This window comes from Pollachius pollachius (genome assembly GCF_949987615.1).
Source record: "Pollachius pollachius genome assembly, chromosome: 13".
Classification (NCBI taxonomy): domain Eukaryota; kingdom Metazoa; phylum Chordata; class Actinopteri; order Gadiformes; family Gadidae; genus Pollachius; species Pollachius pollachius.
This window is the reverse complement of record NC_136946.1, coordinates 15,796,865-15,809,900: the sequence shown is the minus strand read 5'-3', so window position 1 is coordinate 15,809,900 and position 13,036 is coordinate 15,796,865. Positions and strand designations below refer to the sequence as shown.

At 47.5% G+C, this 13,036-nt stretch overlaps 1 protein-coding gene across 6 annotated transcripts in view; it reads right to left on the bottom strand.

Moving 5' to 3' along the window:
* Positions 1 to 13,036, bottom strand: part of trioa (trio Rho guanine nucleotide exchange factor a) — a 77,826-nt gene that overhangs the window by 38,651 nt on the left and 26,139 nt on the right. For all 6 annotated transcript variants that reach the window (XM_079750076.1, XM_079750077.1, XM_079750078.1 and 3 more), the window contains exons 5-15: positions 12,524 to 12,716; positions 10,411 to 10,515; positions 9,641 to 9,837; positions 9,090 to 9,321; positions 6,979 to 7,101; positions 5,173 to 5,364; positions 3,670 to 3,801; positions 2,779 to 3,009; positions 2,172 to 2,294; positions 1,298 to 1,489; positions 369 to 538 (exon numbers count right to left, since the gene is read on the bottom strand). In XM_079750076.1, coding sequence (XP_079606202.1) covers positions 369 to 538; positions 1,298 to 1,489; positions 2,172 to 2,294; positions 2,779 to 3,009; positions 3,670 to 3,801; positions 5,173 to 5,364; positions 6,979 to 7,101; positions 9,090 to 9,321; positions 9,641 to 9,837; positions 10,411 to 10,515; positions 12,524 to 12,716 — 1,890 coding nt within the window. The remainder of the gene's footprint in view (positions 1 to 368; positions 539 to 1,297; positions 1,490 to 2,171; positions 2,295 to 2,778; positions 3,010 to 3,669; positions 3,802 to 5,172; positions 5,365 to 6,978; positions 7,102 to 9,089; positions 9,322 to 9,640; positions 9,838 to 10,410; positions 10,516 to 12,523; positions 12,717 to 13,036) is intronic.

The following is a 13,036-nucleotide window of genomic DNA, read 5'->3' as shown; positions in this document are numbered from 1 at the left end:
TCAGAGGAGTGAGACAGGGGTGTACATCAGAGGAGTGAGTCAGGGGTGTGCTTTGGAGGAGTGGGTCAGGGGTGTTATCAGAGGAGTGAGTCAGGGGTGTGCTTTAGAGGAGTGGGTCAGGGGTGTGCTTTAGAGGAGTGAGTCAGGGGTGTGCTTTAGAGGAGTGAGTCAGGGGTGTGCTTTAGAGGAGTGGGTCAGGGGTGTGCTTTAGAGGAGTGAGTCAGGGGTGTGCTTTAGAGGAGTGAGTCAGGGGTGTGCTTTAGAGGAGTGAGTCAGGGACGTGCTTTAGAGGTGTGAGACAGGGGTGTAATCAGAGGAGTGAGTCAGGGGTGTAATCAGAGGAGTGAGTCGGGGCTGTAGAGTGTCACCTGAGCTGCTGGATGAGGTCCTCCCCCTCCTTGATGACGTTGACGGTGACCTGCAGGGTGGTCTGCTGCTGCTGGCCGAACCTCTTGATGAGGTCCTGGACCGCCTCCACCGACTCGGCGTACACGTCGTCCAGCAGCTCCTTCTGCAGCTCCTCCAGCCACGTCCACAGCTGGGGGACACGGGGGGGGGGGGTGAGGCTTGGACTGATATCACTGAGCACTGTGCTGTCAAAACCCTGAACCGTCAAGAGACTCTAACCCATTTATAGCATGAGCTAATAAAGAAAATGACAAAGGTAATGAAAACAATGCTGTGGTTTATGCTGCTGCTGCCCGTTTACCAATAAAATCCAGGGCCCAAATAGTCCAAGGATCATTCTGTGTTTTGTGTTTGGACATTATAAGGTAATGAGTTAATCAAGTTGCAGCCTCAGCTTTTTAGCTCTAAACTGAGATTCGGTTTCTTGTATTCCTCACACTCGCTACATGGTACCACAGATAGCCTTCTATATGATAATCATTTCCAAATTCTTTCACGCTGACTTCAATAGTAGTAATAAAAGTCCTAGTAATAGGGATAATTGTATTTTAGAATGCTGGCTCACAAAGGCTTTAAATAGCCACAGAGCGTAACAGGTTAAGCTGCCGTTTCAAAACAATTGTTCTGTTGAATAAAAGTTCTGAAACTAAGTAGCCATTGTTTTCCCTCAATTTGACATGTTCACCGTTATGTTCCAAAACGCTGTCTTCCCTCAAATCCAGGAAAGATACGCACTATGAAGGCACAATGTCACAGCATGTATGTCCATTTTTTAACCGACTACACAGCTACCTTTGGAAACGGTAATCCGAAGCTTGAACCGTTCTAAATGGTGCATTTTGCCTGTTGGTGGTACATGGCTGTGGGTTTCTGGTTGGTGCCGGCTCACCTCCTTGACGTGCGTGTGGAAGGCCACCGACATGTCCAGCAGCACCTTGCGCTGCTCCACGCGCCGCACAAAGTCCTGGATGCGGTCCTCCAGCTGGTGGGCGGCCTGGTAGATCTCCTCCGGGTCACACTCCCCCGTCTGGGCCAGCTGCTCCGCCGCCTCCAGCAGCTTGTCTGCATTGGTGTAGGTGTTCTACCGGGGTGGAGGTGGAGAGAGAGAGACAGAGAGACAGAGACAGAGATACAGAGAGAGGGGTAGAGAGAGAGCGAGAGAGAGGGGTAGAGAGAGAGGTAGAGAGAGAGAGAGAGAGAGAGAGAGAGAGAGAGAGAGAGAGATAGGTAGAGAGAGAGAGACAGAGAGAGAGAGGGGTAGAGAGAGAGAGAGGTAGAGGTAGAGGTAGAGAGAGAGAGAGAGAGAGAGAGCGAGCAAGAGCGAGGTAGAGAGAGAGAGAGAGAGAGAGAGAGAGAGAGAGAGAGAGAGAGGGAGCGAGAGGGCGAGTGGTAGACAGACAGACGGACAAACAGACAGACAGGCCAGTGAGAAAGGAGATACACAATGTCACACAGAGCAGTTGCCAGAAACTGGCAGGCTGGAGAGGGGGAGAAAGGAAGGGTGGAGAGGGGGAGAAAGGAAGGGTGGAGGAGGGAATAAGGAAGGGTGGAGTAAGGAAGGGTGGAGGAGGGAGTAAGGAAGGGGGGAGGAGGGAGTAAGGAAGGGTGGAGGGGGGAGTAAGGAAGGGCGGAGGGGGGAGTAAGGAAGGGTGGAGGGGGGAGTAAGGAAGGGTGGAGGGGGGAGTAAGGAAGGGTGGAGGAGGGAGTAAGGAAGGGTGGAGGAGGGAGTAAGGAAGGGTAGGGGAGGTGGAGCGTCGGTCTACCTGGGCCACCTCCTCAAAGTCCTCGTGGCGTTTCTGCAGCGCCCGCGCCCGGTGGAGCGACTTCCCCACGCCCGTGTGCTTACTGAGGAAGGCCTCGCCATGGTTCTCAATCCAGTCCAGCACCTGAGTCAAACACACACACACTTAGACGGCAGAAAACACCTATTTATCCATGATGTTGCCCTACAATTTTGTTAAAGACATGAGCCTTTTCACATTATCAGCATTCATTTCGAGTTCAAATACAATAAAGATTGTCTCTTACTTGAGTAGCCATAAGTAGCCAGTAAGTAAAACAGTCTCGTTCACCACATACACAGTATATATGATCTCTAGCGGGCACATCAATGCCATCTTTGAAAACAACGTGTTGTTTTTTTGTTGCTTTGTGGTGACAGTTGTGATGACAGCGAAGAGACCAGACTTTAATCAAAACTTTGACCGACTTTTACCCAGAACCCTAATGCAATATTCTTTTCTGGTCTCTGCAGTACAAGAGGCACCTGTCAACTGGCTACGGTGAGCGAAAGGCCGGTGAGCGAAAGGCTGCCCTGCGTCTGCATTGGTCCTTGTGACGAAAACGAGGACGTGTGCGTGTGTGCGTCACCTGCTGGACGTCCTGCTGGAACACGCAGAGCTGCAGCCGCTGGTGCAGCCGCACCTTGCGGTGCTGCCAGATGTTCTCCAGCTGCCGCTGGTGGTGCAGCACCTGGTGGATGATGTCCAGCACGCGGTGCACCGCCTTGGAGTAGTTGGCCGACGCCGTCAGGGAGTCGGCACTGCCGGGGGTCAGGGGGCGTTGCAGCTTGTCCAGCAGAGCCTTCCCGTCCTGGCTCACCTGGGAGGGGGGGGGGGGGGGGGGGGGACGTCAAACCCTTCATGTTTCACAGCTTCTCCGACTTTTGTATAATGACGACTATTCCTTTTTTTTTTTTGTTCACAGGAGATTCTAATGTATGATGTAATGATGACATGAATAGTAATTCTTATGCAATGAAGTAATACCCTCCCACAGCTGGCTACACTTTGAGAACCTCGATCCTGGGGAAATGTTTTAATCCCAGAGCACCAGTGTAAGTGTAATCTACACAGCAGTAATGTCCGCCTCATCATTTAGTGTTGGGTGGTGAGGGGGGCAGGTGGTCTCACAGATCAGTTTTTAGATTATCATCTAGAGTCTGAGGGCAGATGAGCTGAAATCTGGGTTAATGGGGCAGTTCACTTTCTTTGGCTTCAAATTTGGCCCATCATGTTGCTTGAGGCAGGGATCTGTATGCATGTAACTGGATAACGCAAACTCGGCCAGCGTTAAATAAAAGTGTCTGTAAAGGACTGTGTGGACTGGCCACTGCAGCATTACTTATTAACCTTTCCCTTCTGAAAGCTGCACAGCGAAACACAAAGGAAGGCAGTACTCGACCCCTTGCCGCTCCTGGAGTCCGGCCCGTGCTTTGTGCCTTGTGCTCTGCTATAACCCCCTGGGACGGCTGGAGCCTACCTCTGAGTAGGTGGCGGTGATGTGCTCGTACAGGCCCTGGTGGTGGTGGATGGCATCCTCCAGGTCCTGCAGCTCCGACGGCAGGTCCACCTCCCCGCACGCCTTGCACCACGACTCCACGTTCCCCATGTACTGGGGACGAGAGGCACATAGGGTGACATTAACAACATCACCACAATTGAAACCATTTTTTCAAATCTGTGATCTTGCGTCGAACCCGAGGCACACTCCGATCAAACTCGTTTTCCAGCTGGTTTAAAATTGAGTGTGTTGAAAGACATTCAGACAGCAAGTGGATTCGGTGGACGCTGCTTTTTTCGTCAGACGTAAATCGATGAGGTGAGCCCGGTCTTAAGTCCATTTGATCAAGCGTTTCTTATCCCAGTATTTTACCATTACCCACTAGGGTAATGGTAACATCAGAATGAGTGTGTGTGTGTGTGATTTATTCCTATGCCTATTTTGAAGTCATCATTTCAGCAGCAGGACCCTGCACTTGTGCAAACGACAGTGCCCAACAGCAGGGGACAATAAGCAGACTGGAATAACAACAAGTAACAAATGCATCACTATTTATCTGAATATGGTTATGCTAATATATGCTAATAACCAAGCTTGTTTTGGCCTGTAGAAATAATGATGCCAAATGTGTAATTTCGTCCTAGAAAGAGTAAGTGTAATTAAGTATGAATCTAGAGAACGGGATAAAGAAATACTGAAGCTGTGACAAATCAACAATTTTACATAGAAATGATATTTGCTTCTTTCAAAATGTACTTTATGAGTTTATTCTCGTACACAAAACTGTTGTTGTGTTTTTAGCATATTGACATTTGCGCACCTTTGACCTATAAGGTTTGTCTATGTGTGCTCTATGCTCTATGGATGTGCCTGGCTCAAACCCTAAGTTGGAATTTGAATACATAAAAAGAGTAGAGGGAAGCCGAAAATCGATATAAATCAATGATCACACATCTTCAATCAATAATCCAATCCATTCAATCCATCCCTTATGGATAGCTGGTTTCAATAGCTGAATTAATAATTTTCAATTTCAATTATTGCTCAGCTAAGCGCTATGCACCCTTGTACCCACAGGGCGGGACAAATCACACATAAAAAGCCTCCCCGTTCAAGCCATGACTCGGATTCACCCAAAATCACTTGGGGAGACATCTCATCGCCTGAGTGACATGACCACGGATATCGCTGGAAAAAGGGTGGTCGCTGGAGTCGCCGTGGATACCTATCGAGGCTCCTTGCATTTTTTTTTTATTTTTTATAATTTATCCCCATCTCAAAGTTTCCTGCAGACATGATTTCTTCTGCATTCCGAGTTATCATGACCGAATGTAAAACATAGAAATGTATAACTGTAGTTAAGTAAAAAAAATCTACAAATTAAAACGATACAGGATGAGTATCCGTGCCAACACCTTATCAAGGATTCACACCATTCAAGCTTCTCAGTGACAATGCGTGAGTGAATCCACCACCACGCACCTGGTCGCATTTCTGGTGGAAGCTGGCCGACATCTCCAGCAGCGTGCTGCGCTCGTCCAGCGCCGCGGCGAAGGCCTTCCACTCCTGCTCCAGCTGGGCCGAGATCTGCTTGATCTGCTGGGAGGCGTAGTGGCCCGACTCCAGCAGCCGGTTCCCCACCGACATGATGCGGTTGATGTTCACGTACACGTTCTGCCAGCGCAGGGAGACACGTTAGATGAGATGACACTCACAGCAGAAGGAGTTCATGTTCTCTTCAGAAGGTCAAATATCTTCTCTTACTAGAGATGTGCAAAACTTGCATTTCTCGTGGTCCGATAATCGGTGGGTGGTATGGGCGATTAAAAGGTTGTTCAGCGACCGGGTCAGAAATGAACACCTTGAAGGAGGCTTATGCAGTAGAAATATTCCTATTAGCGGCGCAAGGTCTTTTAACTGCATTTTACCCTGAAGAGAATGGGAGGAGCTAAAAAAGTATACTGTTTTTTCACCCAAAACAATCCATTTATCAGCCTATTCGTGATCTGAAAATGTGAAAGCTTTCCTCTGGATCTCGATATACTCTCGTCTCCCCCCCTGTACCATATGTCTTTGATGATCTTCAATGATCAAAGTTATCTTTGCAGATTTGTCGCTGTTTCTAAAATAAGACCATCCTTTAGAGAGATAAACAGGTAAAACAGGCATCACATCATATGCTTTTGCCAGTCTTATTTATTTTGTTTGAAAGTTTTTGTGAAGTTGACTTAAAGTGACGTTGAAGTGCCTTTTCTGAGGCTTCTATTATTGTAGAAATGATAATCAGAATAGGAACTTAAGAACTTAGAAGACATAGCAACACATTTACAATTCTTGCAGTCATGAAGGAATCATAAATTAATCTGATTTAATAAAAATAAAAAATCATATCCTTATGTATGACTTCTTCATCAAATCACCTTGTTTTTTATTTATTCAAGAAATTGAGAATTTATCAATCAATACCTCCAAAATACTATTATATAAAACTTAGTTATTTCGATCCAACTTAATTCCTACAGACGCACATGCAAAGCTTTGACAGCTTAAATGTATTTCTGGGACACAGATGGAGAATGTGTACCAGTCGTGCTAGACAATGAGCAAACTGGGGTGATATGACAGTCAAAAGAAAATAATAACTACTACGCCTTCGGAGCTGAATAACTGAGCGCATGGCACAGTAGACAGCGTTACTCATTATTTTCCTAATGTACTTGGAATTAATATTTCAGCCTAATTTGCGACCTTGTTTGTAGTACTACTTTGTTTATTTATTTGGTTCATTTTAAACTGTATATGCAAATGTTTATTTTCCATGGCAATAAAGACTTTTGACAGACAGACTGACAGAGACAGAGAGACAGACAGAGGCTTGAAACACGCCGTGGAAACTAAACACAAGAAAATAATGAGGTTTGAGTAAACAAAAGAAACATGAAGGAAGACATATTAGTGTATATATGGAGAAAACGAAACAGCATTTTTCACATTTAATGGGGGAGTCATTTAGTGTGTGTCTGTGTGAGCGCTCGGTCGGTTCACTACAGAGAATCTCCCACAGTTGCATATTGGTTACATAAGGTAAGGCCCGGCTTTGGATAAACAATAACATTATCTAACACCTGCCAACGATGCTAGCACACACACACACACACACACACACACACACACACACGCTAGTACGTGATTACAGCATTCAGAGCGCAACACCTGATGACTTATGTGGGCGGCGGTTCACCTGCTGCAGTGTGTGTGCTGGTGCGTGTGCGTGCGTGCTCGTCTTACCATGCAGTTCATTGCAAAGTGGTTATGCTGGGTCTGCAGCTCCGCCGCGTGGGGGTGGCTGTTGCCGATCTCCGTGTAGCCGGCCAGGAACAGACCTTTGTTGTGCAAGATCCAGTCAAACATCTGACACACGCACACGCACACACACACACACACACACAAAAAACAACATTATTGCCAGTCAACCACACCATGGCGATGAGGCCACGTTGACAAACCAGCAGAAGAGCGTGCTCCCACAGACCACGGACCCAGCCGTCATACTAAAGTCTCCTGTGTGTCTGCTGGAAGCCTCACCTTCACCGGGACAGGGCTGTTAGGTAAAGCGCTGCGGGCGCCCCGGAGGCCGCTGGGCGCCCCGGAGGCCGCTGGGCCAGGCGCATCGTTAAGGCTCAGTGCTTACGGCAGCGAGCCGGGTTCGCTTCCTGCCCGTGGTCCTTTGCTGCATGTCCTCCCTTCTCTCTCTCCCATACCTTTCTTTCTAAATCTCCCTGTATCTTCATGAAAAAAAAACGTAAAAATGCAAAAATAAATCTTAAGGAAACGGTGCTCAGCCGGAGCGTCACCATCCACACACAGGGAAGCAGAAAGTGGAGAAAACATAGGGTTTCACCCTTTATAAAATCCAAAACGTTTGGATTCACTGGCTCTATAATAAGGCTGTTTGTAATTTGTTTAAAGACATGAATGGACTACGCTTATTAAGGTGCCAATCACAGAGACAGTGTCTTCAAAACAAAAGACCGCAGCTCAGCTCAGCACAGGCATGCTGGATGCCGTCTCTTACTGGGGGTGCCATCTTCCAGAGTAGAACCGGGGTGCTTCTGTTCATGTGTCTGCGTGTGTCAGTGGTGCTGTTGTGAAATGCCAGACATTTTGGACAGCGAAAAAACAGCCGCCTGTCTGCCTGCTAATTTAAAGTACTCCCATACTTTTGAGGCCTTCAGTCTGGGGAAAGCTTGACAGGCAACCTATTTGCTAGCGGACTCTGCTTCTGCAGCAACACTTTTTTTATATCTGTTAGTGTTGACAGGAGCCGACCAACGACAGGAGCCCAAATCGACTGTGATTCTGAAGTAACGCATTTATTATAACGAGTTGAAAAATTGCTTTTTAGAAAACATAGAAACTAACGAAACAACATGCCTCGATTAATATAATTGATGATGGTGCATTTTCAGTGGCCTCCCTATTGAAAAGGTGTACGAAGATCAAGTGATTGCAACGTTCGAGGGCTGGATTGGAGAAGACAGGCGTATTCTAAGAACAACAATACTCCACCACTCTCTCCTGCTTGTGGCCATGGTGTCCATAGCAACAAGCTGGTACTACTGCAGTCTGTCGGAGACTGCAGCTCACCATCTCCTTTACCCCTCCATTGCTATATGCCACCATAGTGCTGTGCTCAGCTACAAGGATTTAATAGCTCGGAATATTAATTCCAATCGGACACTCAACCTGATTGGAATTTACACCGCAGACATTTTAAACAAATTATGTTTTGTAATAAATAAACATGTTATACATATGCTCATGCCATTATATATTTTTTGTTTCAGTAATTTCTTAAGAAGATTTGCATATAAATGAAACTTTCTGCAAATTGCAACTTATAAAGCCAATTCTTAATTAAGTTTAATAAAGCAAGTCGATATAAATCAATGATCACACATCTTCAATCAATAATCCAATCCATTCAATCCATCCCTTATGGATAGCTGGCTTCAATAGCTGAATTAATAATTTTCAATTTCAATAATTGCTAAGCTAAGCGCTATGCACCCTTGTACCCACAGGGCGGGACAATCGTAAAAAAAAATTGCTGCATAAAAACAAGACTGTTTTCACGAAGATTCATAAGTGTTTCTCACCTCTTCAGTTATACACACACACAAATATCACAACAGATATACTTGAAGCACATATTGCCACCCACAACCCCCTATCCAATAACACCCTGACTGCCTGCCCCCTGCCACCACCACAACCTCCGAACCCCGGCCCCCTACACCAGACCCACAGCCCCTATACCGGCCCCCTGTCGCACCCCGACCCCCTGCCCCATCCCCCCTGTCGCACCCCGACCCCCTGCCCCATCCCCCCTGTCCCACCTTCTCGGCGTCCTGCTCGAAGAGGCGCAGCTGGAAGCACTGGTCCAGCTGCAGCTTGCGGACGTGCCAGGCCTGGTGCAGCTGCTGCCGCGTGGTGTGCAGCTTGTCCAGCAGCTGGTTGACCCGCGGCACCAGGCCCATGTCCACGTTACCGGTACCGCCGCCGCCGCCGCCGCCGCCGCCGCCGTTACGGTTGGAGAAAGCCTCGGTGCTGTGGATGCGCTGTAGCAGCCTGGAGGGGGGGGGATGTAACTTGTTACGTTATGTTTATTTAGGGGCAGGATAGTGGATGTCCCACTGATTCTGGGTTCGGTACCCAATGGCTGGGGTGTCACTGTTGGCATTCCTGAGAACATGCCTGACAATGCTCTGTAGTCATACAATAACACAGATATTTTGGATGTCGTTGAAAATCTCTTGTAGAAGACTTAATGATACTGATAGTACTAATCAGGGAGATGGTAGGTTCAGACAGCCATTATGCGTGTGTGAATGAGGTCATGGCAGTGTTGAACGACATTGATAAGAGGCGTGTGGCGGTCCTCTCGTACCTCTGTCCCTCCGTGTCCAGCTCCTCGATGGGGGCCTTGATCACCTTCTTCTTGAGGGCGGCGTGCTCCTCTATCATCCGGCGGGCCCCCTCCAGGTCCTGGGGGAAGTCCTTGCGGGCCACCGTCTCCTGCATCTCCTCCAGGCGCGACAGCATCTGGCCCGCATGACCCGAGAACTCCTCGAAGGCCACGCGCACCTGGGGCGCAAAACACAAACACAGTTCCTGGTTGGGTCCCTGCTGGAAAGGTTTCACCCCCCCCCCCCCCCCCCCCAGCCCCGGAGTGACCCCATACGCTGACAAAGGGATGGGGTATGGACCATGCCAGAAGACAGACTGTCAACGATACCTACACATGCACCAGGAAGGGCTCAACACCAGCCCAGTATACTGCCGGTGCAATGTGTATTCCTTGCAAAAGGATGCAGTATGTCATTTACTTGAAAACCGCAATACCCTTTCGAAAAAGAGATCGGGGTGGTACCCAGAGCCTTCTGGCTGGGAGTCCAACACCCTCGCATTCACAAAATCCCCGTCTGAACCGAGTGACAGTAGAAATTTAACTAAAGCGAGGAGTTAAGTCAAGTCAGAAAGCTGTGAAAGAAAAATCACAGTAATATGAAACCTTGAACGGATTTTCACATAAACACAGGGCAATCAAACTTGTTCAATCGATGTGCAGTGCGGGGAGTAGACGCTTTAGTGAGTCACATTTTGGCGTGGTGTGACCTTATTTATTCATGGTCCGTCTCCGTGGAGAGATGCTCTTACCTCTATCCACTCCTCATGGTTGTAGTCCAGGCTGCCGTCGAAGTCCGCCGTCAGCTGGGAGGGGTCCACCACCTTGGACAGGCCCTCTAACGACACCATGGTGGTCTGACACGGAGGGGGAGGGACAGTTAATCATGTTGGAGAGGCCATGCTGGTTTTGTCCGATTGAGCCCATCATGGGCCTGTCCCGTTAGACTCTGAACATTGGTTTGAGCGATGATGCTCTACCTTCTGATGGGGGTAAACTTGGGGTTCATGGACTGCGTTGATGTTAACGGTGTGTGTGTGTGTGTGTGCTCGCGTGTCTCATGCATCATAACATACGTGTAAATAATCAAAATCAAAAATCTCTTTTTGTTGTCTCTAAACAAACAAAAAAACTCAATTTATGGTCCACTGTACTCTCCGACGTCACCACCAAGCGACAACGGAGGCGAGGTGTGTGCGGACGTGTGGCTCACAGTCTGGTACGGAAAGCCAGATTAACAGTTAATTTTTAACACCTCAACTACCCGTTGTCTACGCATAGTTAACGCAAAAGAAAATGGCCTATTTTTTAACTGTTTGGGTTCCGTAGTCTGGGTAGCAGCTGTATGTGGCGTGCGAGAGAGGGTTAGGCATCCCGGGCATGAAAGTACAACCCCATGGTGTGTGTGGATGAGTGGAGTTTGTTCTGCCAGGCGTTGATTTTGATGAGGCTCCCGCAAGAGATAACGGCTACACTATAGCATAACAGTACGCCGTGTGGATGTGTGGAGCTCCGTCTGAGCAGCGATATGTTGTTGTGTCTGCGTCCGAGTGAGGGCTAAGCTTCTCAGTGCAATTCCAGGATGTGTGGCGCTTTTCATAAACATCGCTCATTATAAAGCTGATGCATAACAAGACTGCTATAAATGTATCACAAAGTTTCAGTGGGTCGTAACATGCCCTCTCCTTCCCAGAACTCCCATAAATCTCAGTTTTGAGGTTCAACCATTTAGCAAAGTGAAGGAAAGGTAATAAATGCAAATTAATAAATTCCGACAAAAAAATGGCCAAGCTCTGACATATATTGAATAACATGAGAAATGATGGCGAGGAACAGCGCGAGAGAACGAGGGAGAGAGCGAGAGAGAGAGCGAGAGAAGGGTAAAGGGACATAAGGGATGGATGAGTGTAAACAGTGCTGAGTGTGATGGATGTCCTTGGCTGAAGGACCTTTTCAGCGTTACGATGAAGAACCGAGCCGGTACGACAGGCCACAGTTGTTCTAGCCAATTGATTTGTTCCCCTGGGCTCAGTGGGAAACAATGGAACGGCGGATATGTTTGCCCTGCTGTATGCGAAACCTCTGAACACACGCAGGATAGCCTGATGGAAGATATTTCCATTTATCTGATCCCTTGCAACATACATAATTGACCTCTTTCTCTCTCTGACATAACATTTGGTCAAGGCTGTCTGTAGTTTCTAGTGGTCTTCTTTTCTTTTTATACTGCAACTCGCATTTCAGGAACATTCCTGAACTGCAAAATGCTTAGATTGGTGTTAGAATCCCTGCACATAAACACACCTAGACACAAACACACACAACTTGGTGATGCTTGGGTTTTTTCCATGATGGACCGATGCAAGTGCCGGTTAATTACATCCTGCCCTTTGGCAAGTAACATCCAATCAACCATTCAATACAACAGCTCTGTGGGTGGGAGGCTAATGAGTTGTGTGTGGGGGATTATGTGTGTGGAAGAAGGACACAGAGATAGGGAAATAGAGCATTTGAGAGGGAGAGTCCTCTATTGACATTTCTTAAGTGATCATGACTACATTAAGATGACGACATTTGAAGTATATGGACGATTACCAGGAGCTCTTAGGATATCTTTGCATATAGAAAATGATAATCTTCTAAATGCCCATATAGATCTGGCAGGGCATGATAATCTCTCAGAACATTTACAGCAGCTTCATTCACTGCAACCGAGAATATGCGATCCGTGAAGATTAAACCCGGGGCCATGTTAAGCATATAAGCAGCATTAACCTTTACTGGGAACACAAAAAACGGACATGGTCCAAAAAACTTTGACAGCTCAAACACCATGTAGAGGGATGGAGAGAGAGCAACACTCACCTCAAACTCGAACTTGGAGCTTCCGAAGTTGGTGCGGTGCTTCTGCCAGAAGTTGTCAGGCTTGATGATGAGGGCCACGTGGATGCAGGAGGGGAACGACTCCTGCAGGATCTTCAGAACAGGCTTGATGCTATCCCACTTGGAGCCGCGCATGTCCACGATGACCGTGAAGCCATGTCGGGCCACATCCTCGCTGGGGGCACAGGGGGAAAGAGAGGGCTCTAGCAAAGGCATATTGTAATTCAGCCCCACACAAATAGAGGGAGGGAGACCAGGCAAGTCATTTGATACGATTAGACCTCTTTAGCTTTGAATTCAGCTTTGGCTTCACAGACATACAGACACTTGGGAACTACAAAGCTTCACAGACATACATCCACTTAAAGACTTCCTCTGCCATGGATTAGAATAAATGAGATAAAAAGGATAAATTAAAAAGTGGACCTGTAGTAATAAAAGGGATGGGATGAAGAGCTTACATGAGCAATTAATACATATCTTAAATAGACATAT